At 34.7% G+C, this 27019-nt stretch overlaps 3 protein-coding genes across 3 annotated transcripts; 2 read left to right on the plus strand and 1 right to left on the minus strand.

Moving 5' to 3' along the window:
- Window positions 1-81: 81 nt before the first annotated feature.
- Window positions 82-7509, plus strand: LOC105209150 (atlastin). Its single transcript, XM_011179395.2, has 12 exons — window positions 82-241; window positions 1031-1254; window positions 2928-3707; window positions 3775-4047; window positions 4110-4262; window positions 4325-4441; window positions 4738-4875; window positions 6152-6268; window positions 6571-6705; window positions 6774-6893; window positions 6970-7113; window positions 7203-7509. Exons 2-12 carry the CDS (start codon window positions 1039-1041, stop codon window positions 7410-7412), a joined length of 2403 nt encoding a protein of 800 aa, XP_011177697.1. The 5' UTR covers window positions 82-241; window positions 1031-1038; the 3' UTR covers window positions 7413-7509.
- A 2108-nt stretch (window positions 7510-9617) lies between these two features.
- LOC105209149 (tRNA-specific adenosine deaminase 2) lies at window positions 9618-10882 on the plus strand. The gene is made up of 2 exons (XM_011179394.3): window positions 9618-10104; window positions 10175-10882. Exons 1-2 carry the CDS (start codon window positions 10060-10062, stop codon window positions 10676-10678), a joined length of 549 nt encoding a protein of 182 aa, XP_011177696.2. The 5' UTR covers window positions 9618-10059; the 3' UTR covers window positions 10679-10882.
- A 13347-nt stretch (window positions 10883-24229) lies between these two features.
- LOC105209148 (uncharacterized) lies at window positions 24230-26039 on the minus strand. The gene is made up of 2 exons (XM_011179393.3): window positions 25480-26039; window positions 24230-25405 (listed from the first exon to the last, which is right to left on the minus strand). The coding sequence occupies exons 1-2, from the start codon at window positions 25831-25833 to the stop codon at window positions 24380-24382; spliced, it is 1380 nt and encodes a 459-aa protein (XP_011177695.2). The 5' UTR covers window positions 25834-26039; the 3' UTR covers window positions 24230-24379.
- Between the last annotated feature and the right edge of the window lie 980 nt (window positions 26040-27019).

Consider the following 27019-nt stretch of genomic DNA (forward strand, 5'->3'; position numbering starts at 1 on the left):
AATTGGGGAAATCCCCAAATTAGATAAGGTGCATATTTACATTTTAATTTCCAACGACTGCACAAAAGGTATAAATTGTGGTGCGAATGCAATCTTCTCAGTTTGTTTTCAACGTTCAATTTGAGCAGTTAATTCATCAGGTCATTGAAAAGATATCAACATAAAATTAAGTGAAGTGTTATTTTGAACTGACATTGTAAATTCCTTTAGTACACTCATACACTTATACATACATATATATGTAAGTATATAATTGGTATTTTTTAAGCTAAATTCAGTGCTATAATTCAGTGTTTAATTAAGCCGCAAATGGCATATGTACATTCATATGTACATATACACACTTGATAACTGTTGTGAAATTACTGCACAATACAAACAGATTTATTAAACACATAGGAGAGAGAGCAGAGGAACAGGCACTTTTTATTCAAATATTCAACGTTAAAAATTACAATGAACAAAGTGATTTAGATAAGGTGTAGAGATAAGCAGCCTCTATGATGTAAAATTGGGTACATTTGGGTTCATTATGTTCACTTTTTTGTTTCGTAGATATTTTATTATATTGTATATTACATAAACTTTTATTGATAACTGAACATGAATTCGGACGCAACATTATTAATTTATTTTTCTTTAGTACTTTTCTCTTTAAGAATTAAAATGTAAATTAACTTAAATGCGTTATTAGCTCTAGACTTTATTTGTAAAATCACTTATGTATGTACATACATATGTATATTTGCATACTCAAAATTCAATATGTTAAAGCTAATTACTGATTATGATTTGGCATTGCATTATGTGATGAAATGCCGGAACATTGAATTTCCAATTATTCTTATCAAAAACAAAGAAGATATTGATTTCTTATGTATTAAAGTATTCTGCTGAGTAATCAGGAATACTGTTGCATATAGCCAACTGCGTGCTGTGTGCGCGCCGGGGTTTTCCCCTTTTTATATGTGCGAAAGATATATGTATATACAATATGATATGAATATTGCTGTTATTTATGTATTTTCAGCGTTCAAAATGCAAGGAAAACCAATCCAAATTATAAGCATTGGCAATGAAGATGATACGTCTGGTTCACGTTGCATTCTGGAATTAAATGAAGCTGAATTAATTCCTTTGTTAATGGATGAAAAAGTGAAAGATCGAGATGTGTGTGTAATTTCGGTAGCAGGAGCTTTTCGAAAAGGGAAAAGCTTTCTTCTTGATTTCTTTTTACGATACATGTATGCCCGTGTAAGTGTGATCATTCATCTAAAATACAGTTTAGTAAAGAATTAATTTTGTTTTTTTCTCTCAATGTGTAATGCAATATACGTTCTATATTTTTTAACTCTTTAATTGAGTAAATTAGTGCTTAATTGCTTTCGCAAAGAATAATAAAATGAGACTGAACCCAGAGTAATAGCGGAAGTATCTATCATTTGACTTGGATAGAGACTTCTACATATACAGTGGAACTTATCTAATACCTGAGACAGACATGTAGTACCTATTGTAGTATGCTTCAGAAACCATATGTGTATCACCGGTTTTCCGAATTTTGTTTAAAAGCAAATGGTGTTCCGTACTACAATAAAGTTCTAGAAACCGTTGAAATTTTGTGGTGTTGTGAAATGTACTACAATGGATTGCAATGAATACACCGAAAGCTTTAAGCTCTTCTGCCACAATCATATGTTTTCTGACATTTTGACATACAGAAAATAAATTAAATTCAAAATTAATTGAAATCAAAAAACAAAATTTTAAAAAGATATCTGAAAAATATGTAATGTGTATGTAATAATTATAATGGACAATAATATTTTAAGATTGCTTGAAGTTATAACTAAAAGTCTTGATCAATTTTCCTGCCTGATATTCATAATTATATTTTACTGAATTTATTTGTATCAGCTGTGTGTCACTATGATGATATATGGTTTCTTGAGCTTTTAATGTAGTACACATCGTAGTACAGAAACCATATGTCTGTCTTAGCCATTAGGCATAACTCGAATCACCACAATCCACAAAAAAAATCGAGTTAGAGAGACTTTCAGTTACAAAAATTTTCAATAAAACAAAAATTTTTCAAGAAGCTGTAAAATATAGGGTTATGCACAGTTTTAATTATTTACTTCGCTTTACGTTTTTTTTTTAAATACGTTAAAACATGTATTCCGTAATTTTGTTTGTTGCTCTTTGCTTTTGTTTGGCTCTTGACGTCTGTATCCCTTACTTTTGTTACATAATTTATGAAATCCATTAGTGATATATCAAATGTTTTATTCTCCTCCATGCGATATAGAGTGACTCTTTTCAAATCCTGCCTCGATAGTAAAATTTTAAATTTTGTATTATGCCCTGATCAAAAAGTTCGATTTGTGGAAGAAAATTTGTATGAAAATTGCCTTCTTAGCCACTTCAAGAGTTCGAGTTATGGAGAACTTCGAGTTAGGGAAGGAAATTTGTATGAAATTTGGCTTCTAAACGCTATTGCCAATTAAAGTGTTCGAGTTATGGAGATCTTCAAGTTATAGAAGTTCGAGTTATCGAAGTTCCACTGTATATCATTCTTAGACTGTACGCAATTTCATTTAATTGTACCTGCATATTGCTAAGAATATAAATTCTAAACTATATATGCGCATTTCCGTCATGTCGAACGTGACAATCGCACACATTCCACGTCGCATGGTCGCATGGGACATTTTTTTTAAATTTTAGTTAAGACATTTATCAAGAAAATTGAACCTGAAACACGGAAAAATCCTGGAATAAGCAGGTACTCTTAACCAGTTTTTAGAACTTTTTCATTATTGTAGATTACATTAAATTCAGTGAAGATTTTAATAATTCATCTACAAAAATGTATAGAACAATAATTGATATAAACCTTTTATTGCTTTCGAACCTCACCACAGTACGTTGATGGTAATGTGAGTGATAATGATTGGCTCGGTGGCGATGAGGAACCTCTGAAAGGATTTTCGTGGCGAGGCGGTTCGAAACGCGACACAACTGGGATTTTATTGTGGTCTGACATCTTCCTATACGACTATCCTACTGGAGAAAAAGTAGCCATAATTTTAATGGACACACAGGGCACTTTCGATTGCGAGAGTACTATGAAGGATTGTGCCAATGTTTTTGCATTAAGCACAATGATATCTTCAGTTCAGATATTCAACATTCAATCGAATATACAAAAAGACGATCTACAACATTTACAGCTATTCACCGAGTACGCACGAATAGCAATGGAAGATACGGGAAAGAAACCTTTTCAAAAGTTACAATTTTTAATACGCGATTGGCCCAATGAATTTGAGACCCCATACGGTGCTATCGGTGGTAAACTTTTACTTGAAACAATTTTAAATTCCAAAGAAAAGAGGCACGAGGAGAATGAACAACTTTGTGAGAATTTGAAAACTAGTTTCGACGAAATTAACTGCTATTTAATGCCACATCCTGGTTTAACTGTTCAAAAGCCCGATTTTCAGGGTTGTTTAAAAGACCTGCAAGACGATTTTAAGAAACATTTACTCGACCTGATTCCCTTAATTTTGGCACCGGAAAATTTAATTATCAAAGAAATAAACGGAGAGAAACTTAAAGTCGCTCATCTTCTAGAGTACATACAGTTATATTTTGAATCATTCAACAGCAAAGACTTCCCAGAGCCTACGACAATTTTTAAGGTATATATAAACGTGCATATTTATTTACAATAAATAAATCTAATTGTGTTTATATATGCATATTAAGGCTACTGCAGAGGCCAACAATCAAATTCACGCCACAAACGCTGAAGAATTATATAACATAAAAATGAAGCAATTAACTGCTCCAGATCAACCATATATTGATGAAGCCGAACTGAAGAAAAAGCATGAGGAATATATGTCTCAATCGATTTCGGATTTTGAAAATAAGCCCATAATGGGTAGAGCAAAGTTTATCCAGAAATATTACAATAAAATAAAGAACTATGCCTCGTCGCATTTTACACAATTCGCCAAGATCAACGAAGCTAAATTGGTAAAATTCATTTGCGATTTGTTAATTCGTTTCCTAAGTTATTATTATTTTAATACTTTTAGGCTCTTGCTGAACTAAATTATTTGAACGATAAGAATAGTTGTATTAGAAGTTTTGAGAAGGCTATGGATGATTTCTTTATTGGGGAGGCATATACTCCTCTAGATGAGTTCAAGAAGATCATGGAAAATGTCAAATCAAAAATTCTTCAAAAGGTACATTCTAATTTAGATAAGATAATTAACACTTCAAATTTCTTTTTCAATGTATTTTACAGTTTGATTCGAAACGAACAAATAGTACAGAGAAAATACATACACGGATTCGTAAAGAACTGGTAGAGGATCTCGATAAACTTTACACCAAATACAATCACCAAAATGAAATGAAGTTGGTAGGTAGATCAAGCGCGAGTATTATAATGATGATGAATATTATTGTGACGAACTTCGTACTCAACCACTTGTTTTGTTTGTGTACATTTCCCAAAGATATTTGGACAAAATAGTATCGACAAAATTCTGTTTTGAACCACTTATTTATCGTTCCAAATGAATGTTTATATATGCTATAGAATTAGTCTTTCAGCGGGTCCAGTCTGTTAAAATGTTTATGAAAATTGCATGGTTTGGTTTGAAAAAATACAAAAAGCCTTCTTTTTTACATATATTTCCTATTTCTTATCTGCAGGCTTCTATCAAATCTTACATTAATATGGAGTGTGCGGAAGCAAAGAAATTATACGATAAACTCATGAACAATTCGGAACAATCCATTGAAGCCTTGACTAAGGCACATGCAGGCGCAAAGAAGCAAGCTTTGGAAATGGTAGAATAAATAAAATATATTAAATAATTTTTATACTCTCGCAACCTGTTGCACAGAGTATAATAGTTTTGTTCACATAACGGTTGTTTGTGTCACCAAGAAATATAAGAGTTAGATATGGGGTTATATATGTATACATAAATGATCAGGATGACGAGTGGATTTGAAATCCGGATGTCTGTCCGTCCGTCTGTTCGTCCGTCCGTCTGTCCGTCTGTCCGTGCAAGCGATAACTTGAGTAAAAATTAAGATATCTTATGAAACTTGGAACACATGTTTCTTGGCACCCTGAGGAGGTTGCTTTCGAAAATGGGCAAAATCGGTCCACTGCCACGCCCACAAAATGGCGGAAACCGAAAACCTATACAGTGTCATAACTAAGCCAGAAATAAAGTTATGAAAATGAAATTTGGAACATAGGATCCCATTAGGGAGGGGCACATTTGGATGCAATTTTTTTGGGGAGCTGGGCGTGGTCCCGCCCTCAAATTGGTTTTTTGTACATATATCGGAAACTAATAAAGCTATATAAACCAAACTTTCTGCAGTCGTTTTGTTTAGCCACTTCTTAGTACAGTCCAAAAATGAAAGAAATCGGATAATATCCACGCCCACCTCCCATACAAAGGTTAGGTTGAAAATTACTAAAAGTGGGTTAACTCACTAACGAAAAACGGCAGAAACACTAAATTTCACATAAGAAATGACAGATGGAAGCTGCACTCAGATTTTTTTTACAAAATGGGCGTGGCGTCGCCCACTTATGGGTCAAAAACCATATCTCAGGAACTACTCGACCGATTTCAATGAAACTTGGTTTTTAATAGTTTCCTTACATCTCAATAATATGTTGTGAAAATAGGCCAAATCGGTTCACAACCACGCCTACTTCCTATATACCAGAACTTTGAAGTGATTCTGAATCGTTTACATTACAATATATAAAATAAGCACTAGTGAAGATATCGGTGCAGAGCTTTGCACAAATACTATGTTTATAGTGTGGCAGCCCCATTCTAAAAATCGGCGAAATCGGACCATAGGTTTTTAAGGCCCCATATATCGAACACGAGGACCTCGGTGCTTCTAACCTAATATTAGGGTTTCCAACTTTCAATGGGCTTTATACAATATATATGACGAATATGTGGGTCAAATTGTGTATTATATAATATAAATAAAGTTAAATAAATAAATTGCGAGAGTATAAAATGTTCGGTTACACCCGAACTTAGCCCTTCCTTACTTGTTAATAATAAATATTGTTCACTTTCAGTTTCGCAAAGTACCGCATGTTGGTGCAGAAGATTTTTTTAAGGATTGTGAAAATCAGCTAATTGAAAAAACTGACAAAAAGTTTAATTCTATTAAAGAGTGCATCGTAAATAAGCAGGTAAGGTATTATATATTTATTTATACCATTAACAACAGAATGAGTCGGAATAAATTTTATAATAAATTCCAGTAAAACGAAGTAAAGTATTTAATTCCAAATTCAAAAAAGTATTTAAAGAATAGATATAGCCATACATAAAGTATATTGTGGTATACGATTGTCGAGGGGCTACTATACTCGCAGTAGTATAATAATATATAAATAAAGTAATCCGTCTGTAATCCCTTACCTTTATTGATCTTTAACACGATATTGTTTATAATAAATCATTATATCATACTTTTTGTATTATTTTATAGCAATATTTACAACTACAATTCTCACAGTTGAAAATGAATTATGAAAACCTAATGAAGGAGGTTTGTAAAAAAGTATTAACAAATGATAATCTATTATCTAAACACGAAGAGTTCAAGGGGAAAGTTCTTGAAGAGGTACTGATACTTGATTTATTTAATTTGTTTAACTTAAATTTACTTAAATTTTTAACAACTTGCTACAGTTTGATGACTTAACAAATAATGGCAAATCGGTAAATTATATGGTTGAAAGACGTCAAAAACTTGATGAAGATATTGAAGAGATTTTCGATTATTATAAATCAAAAAATGACAAGAGTTTGGTATGTATTTCAAATTTATGCACCCACAACTGTACAACTAAATGTTTATCGAGTGAACATATACACCTTTTTTCAGAATGAGTTCGTACAAAAATGCATTTCTACGAAGAGACAAGCGAAAAATGTACTAATGGAACCTCTTGAAAACCTCAGCATGTTTGATTCAGTTGATGACGTTAACAGCACTTACAATAGAGCTTTCAATGAGGCGCTTGACTTGGTGGGTTCTCCTCTGATAAGTTGTTTTATATTTTGATTTCATGTTTTAATATTTGTAAGTACGTATGTCTTTCTTTTTTTAACATATAGTATATGGAATTACAAGACTTAATATCTTTTAACCAAGAAACATTTGATGAATATCTGTCGGAATTGAGAGAGGAATTTGAAGCAGAGCTCCAAATGTTCACACGCAGAGCAGAGGTCGGGGAAAGAGTAAAAAATGCAGCCAAAACTGTACTTCTAACAGTGGTTATTGTTGGTTTTGTTGCTATATTTAAAGTTCCTCCTCCAATATAGATTTGAAAAAGAAGTTGAAAGATATATTACCTGCATATGCATTTATATACTATTGTACATTTTTTTCCATTGAAATAAAGCATTTTTCTAAACTTTATTGTATATGTAAGACTAGGTCCAGCCGCAGTGGATACATTCGCAACTGCAATTAAGAACGTTTGAAATATTTTAAGATATCTGCAAGAATTCAACGTAAGTACTATTTATTAGACTATTCAATAGGTAGCAGGTTCTCATAGCTTTTGCATTACATTCGCCTCTAATATTGGAATTGTAAATAGTTATTCAAAACATTTATTTAAAACCAAAACGAAAAGTTGAAGTCAAGGCTAGTTCTTAATTATTAGTTAAAATTCTAAGTGAAAAATTTATTAACTTGAAAAAGAAGTCCGCAATGGCGGAATCAAACAACAATAGTACAAACAAGTCGTATATAAAGATATGTTTTCACATATAATTTTAATTATAAATATGAATTATTATATTGAATCATTTTATAAATGACGATTTTAAGAATTACGTTCATTGTGATATTTTATCTGCACATTATTCAATTTGGTTCAGTATGTTTAAAATTTCCGTTTTCGATTGGACAATTATTCTTCAATGTTGCCAACGAAAATCTCACTAATCCCACTAACTCTCTAAAATTGTGAGGATTAAATCAGAGTTAACTGAGAAAACTCTCCAATTAAAGCAGTTAATCCGCATTAACTCCATCATCTGTCGGGGATATTACATTTCTCGATTGGACCCTAAATATCTGACATCATTGTGAATGTAAATACAAAAGAAATTCGCTATTTTGTAATATTCACAATAGCAATAATAATAATTGGGAAATCACCGAATAAATAAACTGTATATACAGTGTTGGAAGAATAATAGTAACATTCACTCCTGAACTTAAAAGTAAATTGTTAATTGTTTATAAGAAGTATATACATAAAGACGATGTAATATAGAGCACTCATGTTGGTACTTTATTGACCTATCCTTTTTTCGATTTCTCCTTTTATACATATATACCATAATCTACGATCCTTTGAGTAAATGGGTCAATATGACACCCATGAATTCCGCGAATATTTTTCCTGTTTCATCAAAAGAGTTATAATATATATAAGAGTTTATATTATACCCCTCACAGACGGCGGCGTTAATCTAGAATAACTGCTTTAGTCATTAATTCCGGAGTTATCTCTGTTAACTCCGTTTAATCTTCTAACTCCCATTTAATCCTCAAAATTTTAGAGATTTGGTGGAGTTTTCGTTGGCAACATTGTGAATGAAAATAAGCAATACTGACAGCTGTTTTTCAATTAAATGTAACAAAAACATACGCTTGCAATGAAATAGCTAAATATTTGCTTTCTATCTTATTTTATTTTACCAAACTGAAAATAATATTGGCAAACAGCTGTTTATGGAAGTTTATAACTCCCTTAGCTGCCGTCTGTCACCTACAAATTTGGAACTGATTAAAAGCGCAGTTAATCGGGATTAGCTGTCTTCGATTGGATAAGCGTTATAGAGAAGCCAAAAGAACGCACTTTCCTGTAATTCAAACAGACATAGAGCACTTATGGTGGAAGCCTGTGCTAAAATGTCCTCTTAAACATACGCAATAGTGCTGAACAATTTTCTTAGGTGGAGAAATACTTAAATATGCAAAATACTTAAATAAATACAAACATATTTTTGTATCCCTTTGTGCGTCTATGCTTTACGTGTTATTTAATAAATTAAAAAATATTTCAAAGTAAAAACAACAAACTGTATTCATAACTATATGTCATTTTTGTCTAAAATTTGTCATTTGATTCGTTTTTACCATTGTGAATGGTATACATATGTAAAACAAAATTTGACAGCACTCAGCAAGCGGCGATAGCATTTTTAATGAGCTATCCGCGTACTCTCCTGTACGAATTCAACTAGATAACTTTGTTGTTGCCTTCACTTGTAAATTTTTTGACAGACGAGCAGCGCCCAAGGATAGCGAGCAGAAAGTGACCAATCGATGACAGCTATTAAATACTTTGCTTGGAGTTTCGCTCGGCTTTTATATTCAGAGCGCGAACTCTCAAGTGAAATTTAAATTATTATTCTATAATATTCTGACATTTTGAGGAATCTACAATCACTATTTGAATCGTGATGGACCAAATAAATATAGAAAATTTTTCATTTGCCATTTTGCACCTTTAACAGAATTTATAATTTTGGTTTGTCAAACTAGGGTTTCTTGTTATTGCCGACTACGTTTTTTGGAAATAACTTGCTATTGTGAATGAAAAATAGTTGAACTGGCAATGCCTCTAAAAACGTGTGAGTGTGTGGCAACTGGAAAGCAATTTCTAGAACGTGTAACGTCCAGATAATGACAAGATAACATAATTATCAGACATAAAGAGATATTCAACTCAATTTTCATTGGAAGTGAGAACGCAATGAGAAACATCAAAACCTACCAATCTTTAACAGTTCATTGGAATAAGTAGGCTTTGACGTTTCGCAATTGGGAAACCCCTGTGGTCGGGCGATACGCCGCTCTTTTATAAATCTTCAAAATTTCACCACTTTAGCTTTACCACAGTCGTCAGCTGATTATGTGAACATTGTGAATGGCTGTGGTGTAATTAAAATGTTGGGTTGTGAACAGAGCAATAAATTAATTGTAAACAAAAAGGTAATCAATTATTTAGTTGGTAAATATTGGATTAGAGTTATATTAATGTAACGTTTTACTTTTGAATTAGTTGATGGAGCAGTTTATGAGCGAAGCATTCTTAGAGGCTAAAAGTGTGCTGGAGGCTGGAGAAGTACCCGTCGGCTGCATTTTCCTATATCACGACAACGAGAAGATTGAAGTTATAGCGCGCTCGGGAAACAATGTAAATGCAACCAAAAATGCTACACGCCATGCGGAGTTTCTTTGTATAGACAAAACTTTAGAGTTTTGTAAACAAAACGGCTTGTGTCATTATGATGTTTTTCGAAAAATTAGTGTTATAGTCACTGTAGAGCCATGTATTATGTGTTCAGCAGCATTGCATGATTTGGGAGTAAGAGAGATTTTATATGGTTGTGCTAATGATCGTTTTGGTGGCAAAACACTTGTGGATGTGCCATTTGTTACGAACAAAACGGACGGAGAAACTAAAGTAAATGGTGGAGTTTATGCTGACGAAGCTATGAGTTTACTGAAAGAATTTTATAAAGGTCATAATCCCTCAGCCCCATTAATTAAAACGAAAAGATGATCAATGCATTATACTGTTGGGATATCGGATATTAGATACCAGAACGTGGTACAGGTCCATGGTCACGTATATAAATGTATAATTTATTTATATTGTTAGATGTATGTAGCAAGTGCAGATTTATACATTAACAAACTAAACATAATTTATAATAAACTATAATAACTATTGAAATTAAATTAAACATTATATTATTACAACGGTCCAATATTCGCCGAATAAAATTCACATTTTTTTTTTTAGATATTTTGACAGCTCCGTCCTAATAAATTGAAGGCCTGTGGAGTGTACGAGAACGAATGATTCTCGATTTGTGAATCTCTGTACTTCACATAAGATGGAAGAAAAATACCAAATGGAGAAGAACTTCGGAAATAAAGGGTTTTTCAATAAGAGCCCTACAATGAAATTCTTTATTCGTGTGAAAGTACATTCGATGCCATTGTGTATGGAACTCGATTTCTTTTCCAAATCCAGACGCTGAACGCAATTTTCTTGAGATAACACGTTCACCAAACTTGGTTTTCAATAAATCGATTGTGACATTCGCTGCTTGGCTTGTTTCGCCATTCTGTTGGAACCACATTTTGTCCAAGTGCATATCATCCAATTCGGGCCAAAAAAAAAAATCAGATCGGACGATTTTGACGACCATAATCCACTTTTGTAGCGTCCCTTTTGAAAAACCCTTTATATATGTATATATGTACATACATAAAAGTAAATAACATTGCATTTTTTATTTAATTTTTTTTATCATTGGCCTCTGAAGAATGCGCAACACCATAAAATTCAGACGGCTTGTTAAAATTCTTCAACTTGACGATTCTTTGTGATCGTAATAATTATAAGCGCAGAGAAGCAGACAAACTCTTGCAAACAACTACATGTATGAACAAAGCCAAAAACAAAATGAGAATCTGAAGAAACGTCATAACGAGACAGTTATAAAAGCTGGACGGAAGAGATAGCGCTAGCTAAGATGTGGTGACTTGACATTTCCGCGGTTTTTTTTTTGTTTGATTGGTAATCATTGAAATGCAAGGATTGATGACCAACGCCTGCCGCCAATTAAAGAAATGACAAATTATGGCATAAGCGAAGGGCACATCTTCGCGGAATGAATATGTTTCTTATGGGCTGAAAAGTGGTTGGCCTAACAATGAAAACATTTTTTTTTTGTTAAGGGGCACACCTAGTGTAATGGCCTAAAAAAAGGTGATTTTTGGGAAGTTTTATAAAAAAAAATACTTTATCAATTATTTCAAAATTTTAAGAATAAAATTTCAAGAATATACATTGAAATTTTTGAAAAAAAAAAATTAAATATTTTTTAAGTTATAGTCGATCTCCAAGGGCGCGAAAAAAAGGCCCTTCACTGCTGCAGTGATTCCGGCCTTCTCCGTGGATGAGATCTAAAAAAAAGTCTCATTAAACTAGATAATATTGTCGAATTTTACCCAAAATTTCGGTCGTTTTTGGCCTGCCAAAATTCGATTCTTTGATCAGATCAAAAATTGATACATCATTGTACGTAGAACTATATATAGAACATTTAAAAAAAATTCGATAGTGATCGGATCATTTGTTTTTGAGTAATCACTGCAGCAAATTCGGAAAATGCTGTTTCGAGAAAAACGCGTCACAATGAGACTAAATGTGTCTGGCTCCGAAAATATTTTACGTGGCAGTAAACGAAAAATTTCTAGAAATAATTATAATGATATATTTTAGTATAGCTGAGAGCCAACAAAAGAAACCGGAATCGTTTTATAGGGGCAGTAGACTCTGAACTATATCTCAGGTACGTCTCGTAGCTAATGAGACTTTCTAGCTGCCGAGCGGCTGCTATAACTCAAAAACTATTAAGATATCGATTTGAAATTTTAATATGTTATTTTTCAAGGTTTAATCTACCGCAAAATCGATTGATTTTTGAAATTTCACACTAGGTGTGCCCCTTCAACATCGACGTAAACATCATTTGGAATAAAGAATTGTTATAAGAGTCCTTGGCAGGTCGTACATATACCTAGGCAAGGCTACAAAGGGAAGAACGAAAACTAACGCATGAAAATCATGAAATAACTAGTTAGTTATTACAACAATAACAATAACAACAAGTAAGGAAAGGCTAAGTTCGGGTCCAACCGACCATTTTATACACTCGCAATTTATTGCTATAGTTTTATTAAGATAACTCACAATTTGTTCCATATATTCGACATAAAGTCCAATGGAATAACGAAAGTCATCATATATAGTATATGAGGACTGAGGTAATCCTTGAACCGATTTCACTAATTTTCCTCACCAACATACATACATTATATACAAGATTATATGCCCACTTCAGTTTGCTAGGATATCTCACATAATAACCGATATGTGCGGAATAAAGCCCGCCGTATTTTTGAAAAACCTATAATTAGGTATATAGGAGCTAGGCTAAGTTATGACCTGATTTTAATAATTTTTAGAAGACACACTATTAGAAGCAAAAATTCTATGCATTACATTATCTGAAAGATTTACCGATATTTTCGGTTAAGAATTACCCCAAGGCACTGAGTTCTTCATGTACGATATCCGGGGCATTAAAAAGTTATAGTCCGGTTTCGACAATTTTCTCACAAGGGAAGTCACATATGATTTACAGTATTTACATAAATTTTTATTCCGCTATCTTCAACGTTTCTTTATCTATACCTTAAAAGTGAAGGAATCAGATGGGATTCAAAACTTAGTTATATGGAAATTAGTCGTGGTTTTGAACCGATTTCACCCCATCCTTGTCATCGTGGTGTCAAGAAAGTATTATGTACCGAATTTCATTGAAATCGGTCAAGTAGTTCCGAGTAGTTATGGGTGTAATGAGGTACGTAAGAGAAACGACTACAGTTTGGTTTATATAGCTTAATTGGTTTGTGGGATATTCACAAAAAACTTATATAACTTATAGTGGGGCCACGCCCACGTAACAAACATGCATCCAAATATGGCCCTTCTTAGTGCAATCCTTTATACCAAGTTTTACTTTTATGGCTTAGTTATGACACTTTATAGGTTTTCGGTTTTCGCCATTTTGTGGGCGTGGCAGTGGTTCGATTATGCCTATTTTCAATAGCAACCTTCCTACGGTCCCAAGGAATATGTGTACCAAGCTTCAACTTAATTTTTACTCAAGTTGTCAGCTGCACGGACAGACGGACGCATGGACAGGCAGACATCCGGATTTCAACTCGTCTCGTCATCCTGATCATTTTGTTATATGTATGTATATAACCCTATATCTAACTCGTTTATTTTTATGACTTACAAACAACCGTTATGTGAACCACACTATAATAGTCTCTTGGCAACTTTTGTCGGGAGCGTATAACAACAAAGTCGCATTGTCTTGAAGTCTGAGGAATATTGCAAAAAAAATTAAGACCAATAATACAATGCATTGACAATAAGTGTAGACAATACATACATATAAAGGCAATTTGATAACAAATCAGCAAGAAATTACCGCAATTGGTTGTTTTGATCGAATATCGGCGACAATCAATCGATCAATCAAAGAAATGCTGAGCCAAGCTTGAAACAGGTATGTATGTTTCTGTCTTTCGACGGCTTAACAAATAAAAGGAAAGCCACCGAAGCTTTTTAATTTCTATTTGTTTTTGCTTTTTTTCTTTTCCCTGTACTGTGCTGCTACTGTCGCCGCAGAACACCACTGCTGTGCTACTCGTTTGGCCATGTTGCTGCTTTGCTGCCATGAATAGCAAGCGTCGATGTGGATAGGCGGATGATGACCGCGCAGGGGAGTGAAGGTGCAAAGGATGTGCGTTTGCTGGTGCTGTCGTTCAGGTTGGTGAAGTTGTTGATTATTGCTGCTGCTGCATTCTGATATGACAAAACAGTTAAAAAATAATTAATTGCATTGCCATTTATGGCTTGGACTTCGTTGTCTTTTTTATATATATATTTTTTTTTGCTTTCTTATATACTCGTATTTGCTCGTAGTTGTTGTTGCTCAGTCCTTTAATGCCGCGAGAGTTCGTCTCCAATATAATCGATACAACAATTTGCTCATTGACATGTGTGTGCGACCATTTTTGCCATTGTCGCAGGTTTTTCATTTACTACTACTTTTAGTGCATTTCATTCTACACTACATACTTACACTTTCGCTACACAACTGTGTAGAAACATATACATACATATGTATGTATGTATGTAGGTATAGCTGTATTATTGGTCCCGCTGGGAATGTGGCCTCACATTGGTGTTACCTTTACTAATGGCACAATTTCGCCTTAGTACTATTATTGTTTTTGCTGACTTCTTCCAACGTGTCCATTTAATCCATTTAACACTTGCTGACGACGGTAATCGGCCATCGGTAGTACAGTGTTTCAAAATGTTGGCGTAAATAATACTAGAGAGAAATTAGAGATTTAAAAGATTCGCGATTTTATGCCGCATTTCGAGTCATTCTGTTTGGCAAGTGGCAAATTAATTTATGGTTTCGACTTCTCCATCTTCTTTGATATTGCGAATAATTGCAGCCAGTTGCAATTAAGCATTCCCAACATTCCATTGTTGTTTTTTGTATCCAACATTTTTTTCGTTGTCAGCTTATTATACCCTGAACAGGGTATATTAAGTTTGTCACGAAGTTTGTGACACCCAGAAGGAAGCGTCGGGGGCCCTATAAAGTATATATATAAATGATCAGTATGATGAGCTGAGTCGATTTAGCCACGTCCGTCTGTCTGTCCGTTTGTATATATACGAACTAGTCCTTCAGTTTTTAAGATATCCTTTTGAAATTTTGCAGATGTTATTTTCTCTTCAAGAAGCTGCTCATTTGTCGGAACTGCTGATATCGGACCACTATATCATATAGCTGCCATACAAATTGAACGATCGGAATCAAGGGCTTGTATGGAAAATTTTCGCATTTGACGTGGTATCTTCATGAAAGTTGACATGGATTACTCCTTAAGGTAACAATATAATCTCCGAAGAAATTGTTCAGATCGGTTAACTATATATCCTTAATGTTTCTAGCAAACAACCCGGCTAAAAAGAATTAGTAAAATGTTTCCTTTTTTTATACTCTTGCAACAAAAGTTGCTAAGAGAGTATTATAGTTTTGTCCACATAACGGTTGTTTGTAAGTCGCAAAACTAAACGAGTTAGATATAGGGTTATATATACCAAAGTGATCAGGGTGACGAGTTAAATTCAAATCCGGATGTCTGTCTGTCCGTCCGTCCGTCCGTCCGTCTGTCCGTCTGTCCGTCTGTCCGTCTGTCCGTCCGTCCGTCTGTCCGTCTGTCCGTCCGTGCAAGCTGTAACTTGAGTAAAAATTGAGATATCTTAATGAAACTTGGAACACGTGTTCCTTGGCACCATAAGAAGGTTAAGTTCGGAGATGGGCGGAATCGGACCACTGCCACTCCCACAAAATGGCGATAACCAAAAACACATAAAGAGTTATAACTAAGCAATAAATAAAGTTCTGAAAATAAAATTTGGAACATAGGCTCGCATTAGGGAGGGGCACATTTTAATGTAATTTTTTTGGAAAAGTGGGCGTGACCCCGTCCCCAAATAGGTTTTTTGTATATAACTCGCAAACCAATAAAGCTATATAAACCAAACTTTCTGCAGTCGTTTCTTTTAGCCGTTTCCTTATACAGTCCAAAAATGAAATGAAAAAAAAAAAATGGAAATCGGATAATAACCACGCCCTCCTCCCATACAAAGGTTAGGTTGAAAATGACTAAAAGTGCGTTAACTCACTAACGAGAAACGTCAGAAACACTGAATTTTACATAAGAAATGGCAGAAGGAAGCTGCACTGAGATTTTTTTACAAAATGGAAAATGGGAGTGGCGTCGCCCACTTATGGGTCAAAACCCATATCTCAAGAACTACTCGACAGATTTCAATGAAATTCGGTATATAATATTTTCTTGACACCCTGATGACACTGGTGGAATATGGGCGAAATCGGTTCACAACTACGCCTACTTCCCACATAACTCAATTTTGAATCCTTCTGATTCGTTCACTTTATAATGTATACATAAGGAACCGATAAAGATAGCGAAATAAAACTTTACACAAATACTGTACTTGAGCTGTGACATCACTTGTGGAAAAATTGTCAAAATCGAACCATGAATTTTCAAGGCCCCTGATATCAAACATGAAGAACTCAGTGCCTAAGGGTAATTTTTCACCGAAAATATAGGTAAATCTCTAAATAAATTGCGAGAGTATAAAATGTTCGGTTGCACCCGAACTTAGCCTTTCCTTACTTGTTTTACTTACGTTTTCTTACGTCTTTAGATTTGTATAAACACATAGTTACTAAAAGAAATGCACCTGTGAAGGGTATATTAGCTTCGGTACAGCCGAAGTTAACGGTTTTTCTTGTTTTTTAGTTATTTTCTGCCAAATATATACATATAATAAATATAATACATATGTATGTGAAGAGTTGGGCAATTATCTCTAGAATTTTATTCGACTGGCTTGTCAAATTGACAGCTGTCAATAATTTCGCGAGTAGTTTTAATTGCGATCGAATGTTTTTCCAGTATAACATTTATAGATAGTGGTGAAAAGCAAGAATTGTTTGCTTCTTTGTAATACCAGCTGGTGGTCTGACAGTCATTCCCGTTAAAATTATTTATATTTTAAAAGGTCTAGTCCATTATGTTTGCATTAAATTGAAAATTTTATTAACAAAGTTAGAATGATCCGGTTTATGCTATACCGCTTTGTTCGATAACTTGTTGCTATTTTGAAGGTAATCTAAGAGAAACTCTTCTCCATATTGAGAAAAATATATCTAAGGCAGTCGATTTAGCCAGCTAATTGCTTGAGGACAGCCCCCACACTATAAGTGGGATATATAAAAACCATAAAAATCACCCAAAATCAAAATCTCCTGAAGTGTCTGGCGAGTCACTATCTGCTCATTGCTTGGTTTGGAGTTGTCCTGATGGAACACAGCTACCTTCAGACGGTCAAATTGTTGACAGTACAGAAACGAATTAAGAGCTGATTCCCCATTAATCCCAACTATAATCCAGGCAATTGTCATTTGTTTTTTAATTTAAAAAAAATTGGCTTGTCGATTTTAAAAAGCATAAAATAAAAAAAATCCCGTTATTTTTTGAACACATTACGTATGTTGTATACAGTGGAACTTCTCTAACTCGAATCACCATAATCCACAAAAAAACTTCGATTTCATGCCTTTGTTACGCGATTTATGAAATCTATAAGTGTAATATCATATTTTTTGTTCGCCTCCATACGAATATAGGGACTCCTTTAAAACTCTGCCTCGATAGTAAAATTTTATGTTTTGTATTATATTATGCCCTGGTCGAAAAGTTCGATTTATGGAAGGAAATTTCTATGAAATTTGACTTCTATTGCCAATTTAAGAGTTCGAGTTATGGAGATCTTCGACTTATAGAAGTTCGAGCTATGGAAGTTTTACTGTATTTTAATAAAATTAAGTGGATAAGCAATTTTTTTACTCAAATTGTCCACGATTACTAAAGACAGTTTACAAACGAGCTTTTTTTTCAGTTTAATTTAGAATTACGCCTTGCTGTATAGCTAATTAAACAACAATTACCAGGTAATCGCGTTTCGTGCTTGCAAAAGCATTAATTGTTAGCGTTTCCCTTTCAGCTTGTCACCCAACACATCAATACAAACATCATATCACCGCCATTTTGTTGTTGGTCATTGAGTCAATGCAAATGCAGCTACAAATATTTATGTATATGTACATACTTCAGCCACGATCAAGCAATTGACGATGCTTGCACTGTGATTAGTTTCAGCTTGTTACACCCACTATTGCTGTTATTGTTGTTGCTTGGTAGCTGGATTTACCATATACATACATGAGTCCTTTAGACGACGCTCGTTCTAGGAATTATGTTGTTCCTCTTGAGTTGAAAAAATGCATGTATGTATGTATAACCTAAAAGCTCAACAACAACAAGTTCAATTAAAATAAAAATAAAAAAAGATTCCGAAAATTTAAATAAAAAACGAAATTTTAGTGCAACAAGCAGCTGTTAACTAACTATCGGACATCATTGGGGTCTGGTAATGTTGTAGAGATTTGTGAAATGGCCTTTGTATTGGTCAACGATATATATGAAATATACGATATACTATAAGAACATGTCTGTATATACGAGGTTTGTTAAAAAAATAGCGGGAATTTTAAATTTTCCAATTTTCCAAAGGAGGAGCTAAAAGGCTATCCCACAAATTGTGTTTGAGAATTGTTTCGACTATTTGAAAAAGCGTTGGCATAAAAGGCATAATATCGAATGGCAACCATTTTCTGGGCGAAAACATTAATCTAGATGAAGGAATAAATAATTTTTTCAAAAATTGAAAATTCCCGTTATTTTTTGAACACAGAGTTTTTTTTTTTTGTTTGAGTGCAATGTCAATGGCATTTCAGTGTCGTTGTTGTTCCTCTTTTCCTCGTTATCCGGCCATTTCGTTGCCCACAGCACCCATGCGCAATGGTTGCTTGGTTTCCTGTTTTGTTTATTTTTTGTGTTATTTTGTTGTTTTTGTATGCGCTGTGAATGGATCAATGATTTCCATATAAATTCAATGTAATCCACTGTGGTTACAATCGTAGCGCGATCGTTCCTGAAACGGCTTTAATATGTAAATTTCGATTTCGGTAGCTAAAGTAATTAATACTAGAATGTAACAAGTATAAAAACAATAAGCAAAAGGAATTATACAAAAGACGCAATAATGTTCGTACAATGCATAACAATAAACAAGCAGCAATAACAACAACAACAACAATCTAGTAGTTGCATATAGAATTAATTCAATCAAATACATACGCGGTTCCACTGCATGTTGATACATGCCCTGTAGGAAAAAATTCTAGTTGCATCGATATTCGAGAGTAGCCGTCTTCGTTTCGTCAAGCGTGAGAGAGTTGAAAAGTCGATGCATCATAAAAGACCAAAGACACAGTAGTAGTAAAGTAAAATAGTTGAAATTTTTGCCGAATAAAATTAATGTTTATAAAAAAAGTAAGACCTCACAGAAATGTCTCTTAATATTGTATTGTAAATATATTAAACCAGTTTTTCCTGCAAGGTACTTGTTTCCATGTGGTGGCCTCTTCTGCCGACTCTACTAATTAATGTACGCCGGACAGTAGCTGCGTTAAAAGGTGAGAATGTTTCGACTCGATGTTCAGAATTTATTGAGCCGATATCGACATTTGGTTTCCCTTAGGTTTCATTAATTTAGTTGGTCCTCGTTAGTTGCAGTTTAAATTTACTTGTTTTTTTTAATGCTACAAATATTGTTTTTTTTATGAGAAATCAGCATGAGAAATAATCTGAGTGGTTCTTGGGAGAAAGTGTGCATTATAGCCGCCATAGCTGAGAGTGTACACGAAGACCGTGGAGATTCGATTTTGCGCCGTACGCAGCAACTCGGACTGACGCATGGAGTGATGTATGGAACGACTTGGCGCATTTTACGTCGAGGTCTTAAATGGAAAGCATACAAACTACAGATTGTGCAAGAACTGAAGCCGTTCGGCCTACCCAAGTGATATCTTTTCGCTCTATGGGCTCTTGAAAAGTTCCAAGATGCAACGTTTTCAAAACAAATTCTGTTCAGCGATGAGGCTCATTTCTGGCTCAATTGGTATGTAAACAAACAAAATTGTCGCTTTTGGAACGAAGAGCAAACTGAAGAGATTCAAGAGCTGCCATTTCATCTAAAAGAAATTAACGGTTTGGTGTGGTTTGTGGGCCTGTGGAATCATCCGTCCACATTTCTTCAAAAATGATGCCGGTGAGAACATAACTGTCAATGGTGATCGTTATCGCGCCATAATAAACAACTACAGGAGAGCTTCGAGTTATAGAAGTTCAACTGTATTTGATGTCTGAAGTTGAAGCTCGTGATCTCGGCGACATTTGGTTTCAACAAGTCAGCGCCGCTTCACACACATCGTATCAACCAATGGATTTATTGAGAGAACACTTCGGTGAGCAGATAAAAATTTCACGTTTTGGGCCGGTCGATTGGCCACCGATCGTGTGATATCACATCGTTAGACTTTTTTCTGTGCGGATATGTAAAGTCCAAAGTATATGTGGACAATCCAGCTTCGATTCAGTCCTTGGAACAAAACATCACGCATGTCATTCACCAGTTACAAGTCGAATCCTCGAATGAGTCATCGAGAATTGGACTCAACGGATATACTATTTGAGACGTTGCCGCAGCTAATATTTGATAGAGATTGAGAGATAATCTTTCAAAAATAAATACCAAAACATGTTCTTTCAAATGATAAAAAAATTCCTCATTACATTTGAATTTTTTCTTTAAAGAAGTAGGTAACCTCGAAATGGATTACAGTTTATAAAAAGTGTTCTAACAGCCTACTGAAATCTTCTGCTGAGCACGTGAAGTCTTGGCTGTCCAGTTATCCAACAAAAGACTTTAAACATTTTGCTTCAAGTTTCTTCAACTAAAGTGTAGAATTATTTTTATACTCTCGCAACAAAAGTTGCTAAAGAGAGTATTATAGTTTTGTTCACCTAACGGTTGTTTGTAACACCTAAAACTAAAAAGTTAGATATAGAGTCATATATACCAAAGTGTCTGTCCGTCTGTGCGTGGCCTCGCCCACAAATCGGTTATTTATATTTAACTTGCAAACCAATAAAGCTATATAAACAAAACTTCCTGCAGTCAGTTCTCTTACGTACCCCACCACACACCATGATAATAGTTGAAATCGGATAATAACCACGCCCACCTCCCATACAAAGGTTAGGTTGAAAATTACTAAAAGTGGGTTAACTAACTAACGAAAAACGTCAGAAACACTAAATTTTGCAGAAGAAATAGCAGAAGGGAGCTGTACTCAGATTTTTTTACAAAATGGAAAATGGGCGGGGCATCGCCCACTTATGGGTCAAAAACAATATCTCAGGAACTACTCGACCGATTCGAATGAAATTCGGTATATAATATTTTCTTGACACCCTGATAACACGGACAAAAAATGGGCGAAATCGGTTCACAACCACGACAACTTCCCATATAACTCAATTTCGAATTCCATCTCATTCCTTCACTTTATAATATGTACATAAGGAACCAATGAAGATAGCAGAATAAAACTTTACACAAATAGTGCATATAATCTCTGGCTTCACTACTGAAAAAATTGTCGAAAACGGACCATAACTTTTCAAGGCCCCAGATATCGAACATGTTGAACTCAGCGCATAAGGATAAATTTTAACCGAAAATATGGGTAAATCTCTCAGATAATTTAATGTAATTCAGAGGAAATTGTTTTCTTCTAATAGTGAGTCTCTGTTCCAAAAATTATTAAAATCGGGTCATAACATCTCCATATACCTCATTGTAGGTTTTTCAAAAATATCTTCTCATAGCTCCCATATACCTAATTATAGGTTTTCCAAAACTCCGTTGAGCTTTATTCCGCAAATATGTATTGGTGAGCATATAGTCTTGGTTATAGTGTACCTTGCTGATGAAAATGAATGAAATCGGTTCAGGAATTACCTCAGCCCTCATATACTATATATGACGATTTTCGTTATTCTATTAAACTTTATGCCGAATTTATGGGTTAATTTGTATGTTATCTTAATAAAATTTCTTCAATAAATTGCGAGAGTATAAAATGTTCGGTTGCACCCGAACTTAGGCCTTTCCTTACTTGTTTTCTATATTTTTGTAAAATTTTGTTATTATTAAATTAACAACAATTACGAAAAGTTTTATTTGTAATGATCATAGACTATCCAATTAATGTGTTGCCATTTACATAGGCATGTACAGATGTAGATATATACATACATACATATATGTACATCTACTATAAACCCATAGTTGGAAGCTCTGTTTTACATAAATTCATATCTTTAAAATCAATATCAACGCAATTTGAAATTCGATCCGGATATTTTTAGTATAGTAGGTGCTCAATAATCACACACAGGTCTACCTGCATACCCTGTAGGAAATGAAACTAACTGAATGCTTATTTCCCAGTTCTAACTATTCTAAAATGAATTAGCATGAAATAAACTCGTTTTTTTAAGGATTTTTAATGGCATTAGTTGTAGTTTAGTTTGAGATTAAATTTTTCTGCAATCTAAATGCTTCGGCATATGTACTACGGTAGCAATGCTTAATACCGTTAAACAACTTGCATTACATAAAAACTTTCCATCAGGGCATTCAAGCATTTACTTAGAAGTTTTAGTGGCTAGTCAATTGCGTGCCTGCTGTGAAATCAGAGCTCATCAGCAGCAATGAATGTCACCTGTACGACATGCCACCAGATGATATTATACGATACAAGTGGGTAACCGCTCAAACAAACCTACATTCATACATATCTACGATAATATGCAGTTCCAACGGCACAGTTGACACACAAACTCCACTTATTGAGTATCGAATGAGCAAAAAAAAAATGCTCATAAATTTATCTAGAGATCCCTAGCTATGGTCGCTGCAATACCGAGATAACGATCTACCATCAACCGCATATCAAATGTTGTGGAACTCGTTGATGTAGGTAAATTATCACTATGATTATTTTCTAGTTGGTTGTTGTTTTTGTTGGCATTGTAGTAGGGCAATAGTGTTTTGTACCTCGTTTTGTTTCTTTTTAATGTTTACACGGATTCTTTTTCACTAATTTGATGTGTTTTCTTTTTTTATTTCTTGAATGTTCTTTTAATGGGAGTTGAGAAATTTAAAAAAAATGCTAATTACTTCGATATTGTTATTTTCATTTGATTTCTCATTTCATGAGAGTTTTGTATTGCTTGAGGTGAACTCAAAGGTTGACTACTTCGCAACCATATGTCTAAGTAACGGTTTATCGATGCAGTACGAGAAAGTTCGTTGATAATTCATAGGTAGTCCGTGATACCTTATGGACTTGAAAGTTTTAGTCTTTCCCCAGTTTCCATAGAACCGCAAATTCCGAGCTTAATTTCGAGAAATTCGGAAACAAGAACGGCACCTAACGCCTCTGAGAGCAGGTGAAAATTAAACTTGTTGGGAAACAGTAGCGTTATTTGTTTTCTAGAGTGGTGGATATTGGGCCAAAGTCTGGGCCCTAGCAATCCTTATGCCATAGTCATCAACAGTTACAAATATAATGTTTATTATTCTAACTTTCATTTGACATGACGTGAAATAACTGAAATATTCATAAGCTTTCTGTTAGAAAAGTCTGTTAAAGAACAATTAAGCCGTTCAAGCTGAGAGCTGTGTTTCTGGCGTTCTCATGGAAATTGGACTATGGCGATAAAGCAAAATTAAAGTCCTCTTAAAGTCCCATGATTTATGGCCTTATAAATTTCATTTCAACTTATCTACTGCCCTTTTCAGCCCATTCTACTAGTTCAATCCAATAACTGGATTCAATTTGTAGCTAATGTTGAAAAACCTGCATTGCCTTTTAAAACAGTTACTATTTTTTAATATGCATGATTTGTAGTATCACAATACGTTTGTTACAAATTGTCTCAAAGCGAAAATGCATTTCAAAACGTTAATTTATCAAGTTGCCAAATTGATATTAAGTCGTAATCACGGTAAAATTTAAATCATTGTACCCAAAAGTTTATTGATCTCTATTTCTTCATTCTCTAAACTTTCAGCTACCACAGTGCTAGTAAGACTTCCCTCATTTCTATGCTCCACTACCGTTGCGATGGTTGTCAACTGTTCGGCCTCTTCTTCGACCACATGTGCCATGGGTAAGCGGCAATCATCAAATTCTCCAGGTAAACCATGGCCAGATATGTTGCATTGCATTGATGTTGTGGCTTCAATGGAGAACTGTTCCTCCTCTTCAACTTTATCTTCGACAGCCTCAGCTTCATCATAGTCCGATGATTGCTCCGGTTGACATTCGCAACTCTCACAATCACATTCACATTCCGGATCACATATAGCGCTCTCGCCGTCACAATCGATGGGACATTCATGCTCTTCGGGTAATTCCAAACATGTCTTCTTCAGTTCTTCATCATTCTCATCCATGCGTACCCATTGACATTTGTAGGGGCCCTGTCCACAATCGGCATTTACCACACCCGTATCCGGTTGAACATCACAATCGCAAATCAAACGTGGACAATTGCAGCGATAACAACGTGGTAAATTTAACGATGTACTCGATGCGGTGTCATCTTCGGCTCTGAAGCCCTTGGCGGGGATAAATCCCTTCAAATTGCAAGTCTGATCAGCATCACTATCACTGACTATGGGTAATACTCGTAAATCCGTGGAATCAACTTCATTTATGGGACCATGTATGCTGTACATACTTTTCGATGGTTTCGGCAATTCCACAACGGTACGCTGTACACAGCCCGTACACGAGCAATCGCTCAATACAAGCGGACTGGAACGACTTTGCATGCGATCGTAGAGCTTCTTGTAGACGCATTTAATCAATGTTTCATAATTCTTTTGTGCCGTAAAGAACATGCCTTCGTAACTGGCGAAGATTTGTGCTGTACGCTTGGCAGCGTGCACCCATAGACACTCCTGTGAATGCACCAATTGTGCCTCCAACATCGGGTTGCGTATGCCACCCTCACTGGTGCCATGATAGAAAGCCTTTAGAGTAAAATACCCAAAAATACATATGTAGCTTTTTTTTGGGGGGAGGGAGGGGGATGGGTTTCGCTTACCTTGAAAGCACGCTTGATGATCGAGTAAGTAAGCTGCGCCTCCATGCGACTCATCAAACACTTGCGTCCGAGATCATGTATGAGATCCTCCTTACAGAGACGTTTACGCGGCACTGTATCGATGCGATGCCGTATTTCATCGTAATGTATGAACGAGTATATTATCACATCGACGGCCGCCTTTGCCTTGGCCTGATGTATACCACAAATGACCATTATCTGTGCCAAGGTCTCGGCGACATCGTAAACGTTCTCCATGAAAATCGAACTCTGCGGCGTCTTGTCGGGACAATTGCAAAATGTATGGCCATAACATTCGCACTTGTAATTTGACAGAAATCTTTGGGACTTCATATTCGTACGTTCTCTTATTATAATTTCTTTTTTCAAATAAAATTCTATACGCTGGACATGCAAATGTGTGAAAATACTATTATTTACGATTTTTTCCGTTTTTTTCGTTTTACTTGTATTTCAGTTTACTGGTAATTTTATTTTTAAAAATTTTTAACTCATTTGAAGTTAGAACTTCGAACACAATGAAGTTTTTTTCAAATTTATGAAGACATAAAACATGCGTCAATGCTTCGGGGTAGTTGTGGAGAGTTTAGTTTTGGCAATTTACAAGCTCAATGGAATGAATGCATGCATAATGTCTCATTTAGACTGCGGGAAATTTTCACACTTTTGATGAAAACAATTTGTCCAATGTTTGTAAGAACTATGCAGATGAAATAGGCGCTTCAAATCTCGCAACTTCCATTCCAGTGACAACTGTGAAGTTATGCCGCTGAGCTGTTGTTTGCTTTAATAGTAAATTATGTTAAGTAAATAGTTTAATCCATTAGATCCAAGATCTAATCTGGATCTAATTTACATACTAAACATTTTTTAAATATCTAAAATTTTTGTTAGATCGATACGCAAGAAAAACTAACCCTTCGTTGAATATTTAATTCTTGTGTACTCTATTAATTGACATTATTACTTCCTGTAGCCTTTTTTATACTCTCGCAACAAAGTTGCTAGAGAGTATTATAGTTTTGTTCAAACAACGGTTGTTTGTAACACTCAAAACTAAACGAGTTAGATATACGGTTATATATACCAAAGTGATCAGGGTGAAGAGTGGAGTTCAAATCCGAATGTCTGTCTGTCTGTCCGTCCGTCCGTCCGTCTGTGCAAGCTGTAACTTGAGTAAAAATTAAGATATGTTGATGAAACTTGACACACTTATTTCTTGACACCATAGGAAGGTTGCTTTCGAAAATGAGCAAAATGCCACGCTCACAAAATGGCGAAAACGGAAAACACATAAAGTGTCATAACTAAGCCATAAATAACGCTATGGAAATAAAATTTGGTATGAAGGATCGCACTATGAAGGTGCATATTTGGATGTAATTTTTTTGGGGAGATGGGCGTGGCCCCGCCCTCAAATAGTTTTTTGTACATATCTCGGAAACCAATAGAGCTATATAAACCAAACTTTCTGCAGTCGTTTCTTTAGCCACTTCTTAATACAGTTCAAAATGAAAAA

This window comes from Zeugodacus cucurbitae, chromosome 2 (assembly GCF_028554725.1).
Source record: "Zeugodacus cucurbitae isolate PBARC_wt_2022May chromosome 2, idZeuCucr1.2, whole genome shotgun sequence".
In the NCBI taxonomy this organism is placed as follows: Eukaryota; Metazoa; Arthropoda; class Insecta; order Diptera; family Tephritidae; genus Zeugodacus; species Zeugodacus cucurbitae.

Bases quoted from the DNA above. Each gene is read 5' to 3' on its own strand.
- LOC105209148 (XM_011179393.3), bottom strand. From the start codon at position 25,833: ATGAAGTCCCAAAGATTTCTGTCAAATTACAAGTGCGAATGTTATGGC. The intron at 25,406-25,479 runs GTAAGCGAAACC...TTTACTCTAAAG, and splicing joins TCATCAAGCGTGCTTTCAAG to GCTTTCTATCATGGCACCAG.
- LOC105209150 (XM_011179395.2), top strand. From the start codon at position 1,039: ATGCAAGGAAAACCAATCCAAATTATAAGCATTGGCAATGAAGATGAT. The intron at 4,442-4,737 runs GTAGGTAGATCA...TCTTATCTGCAG, and splicing joins ACCAAAATGAAATGAAGTTG to GCTTCTATCAAATCTTACAT. The intron at 6,269-6,570 runs GTAAGGTATTAT...ATTATTTTATAG, and splicing joins AGTGCATCGTAAATAAGCAG to CAATATTTACAACTACAATT.
- LOC105209149 (XM_011179394.3), top strand. From the start codon at position 10,060: ATGTTGGGTTGTGAACAGAGCAATAAATTAATTGTAAACAAAAAG. The intron at 10,105-10,174 runs GTAATCAATTAT...CTTTTGAATTAG, and splicing joins AATTAATTGTAAACAAAAAG to TTGATGGAGCAGTTTATGAG.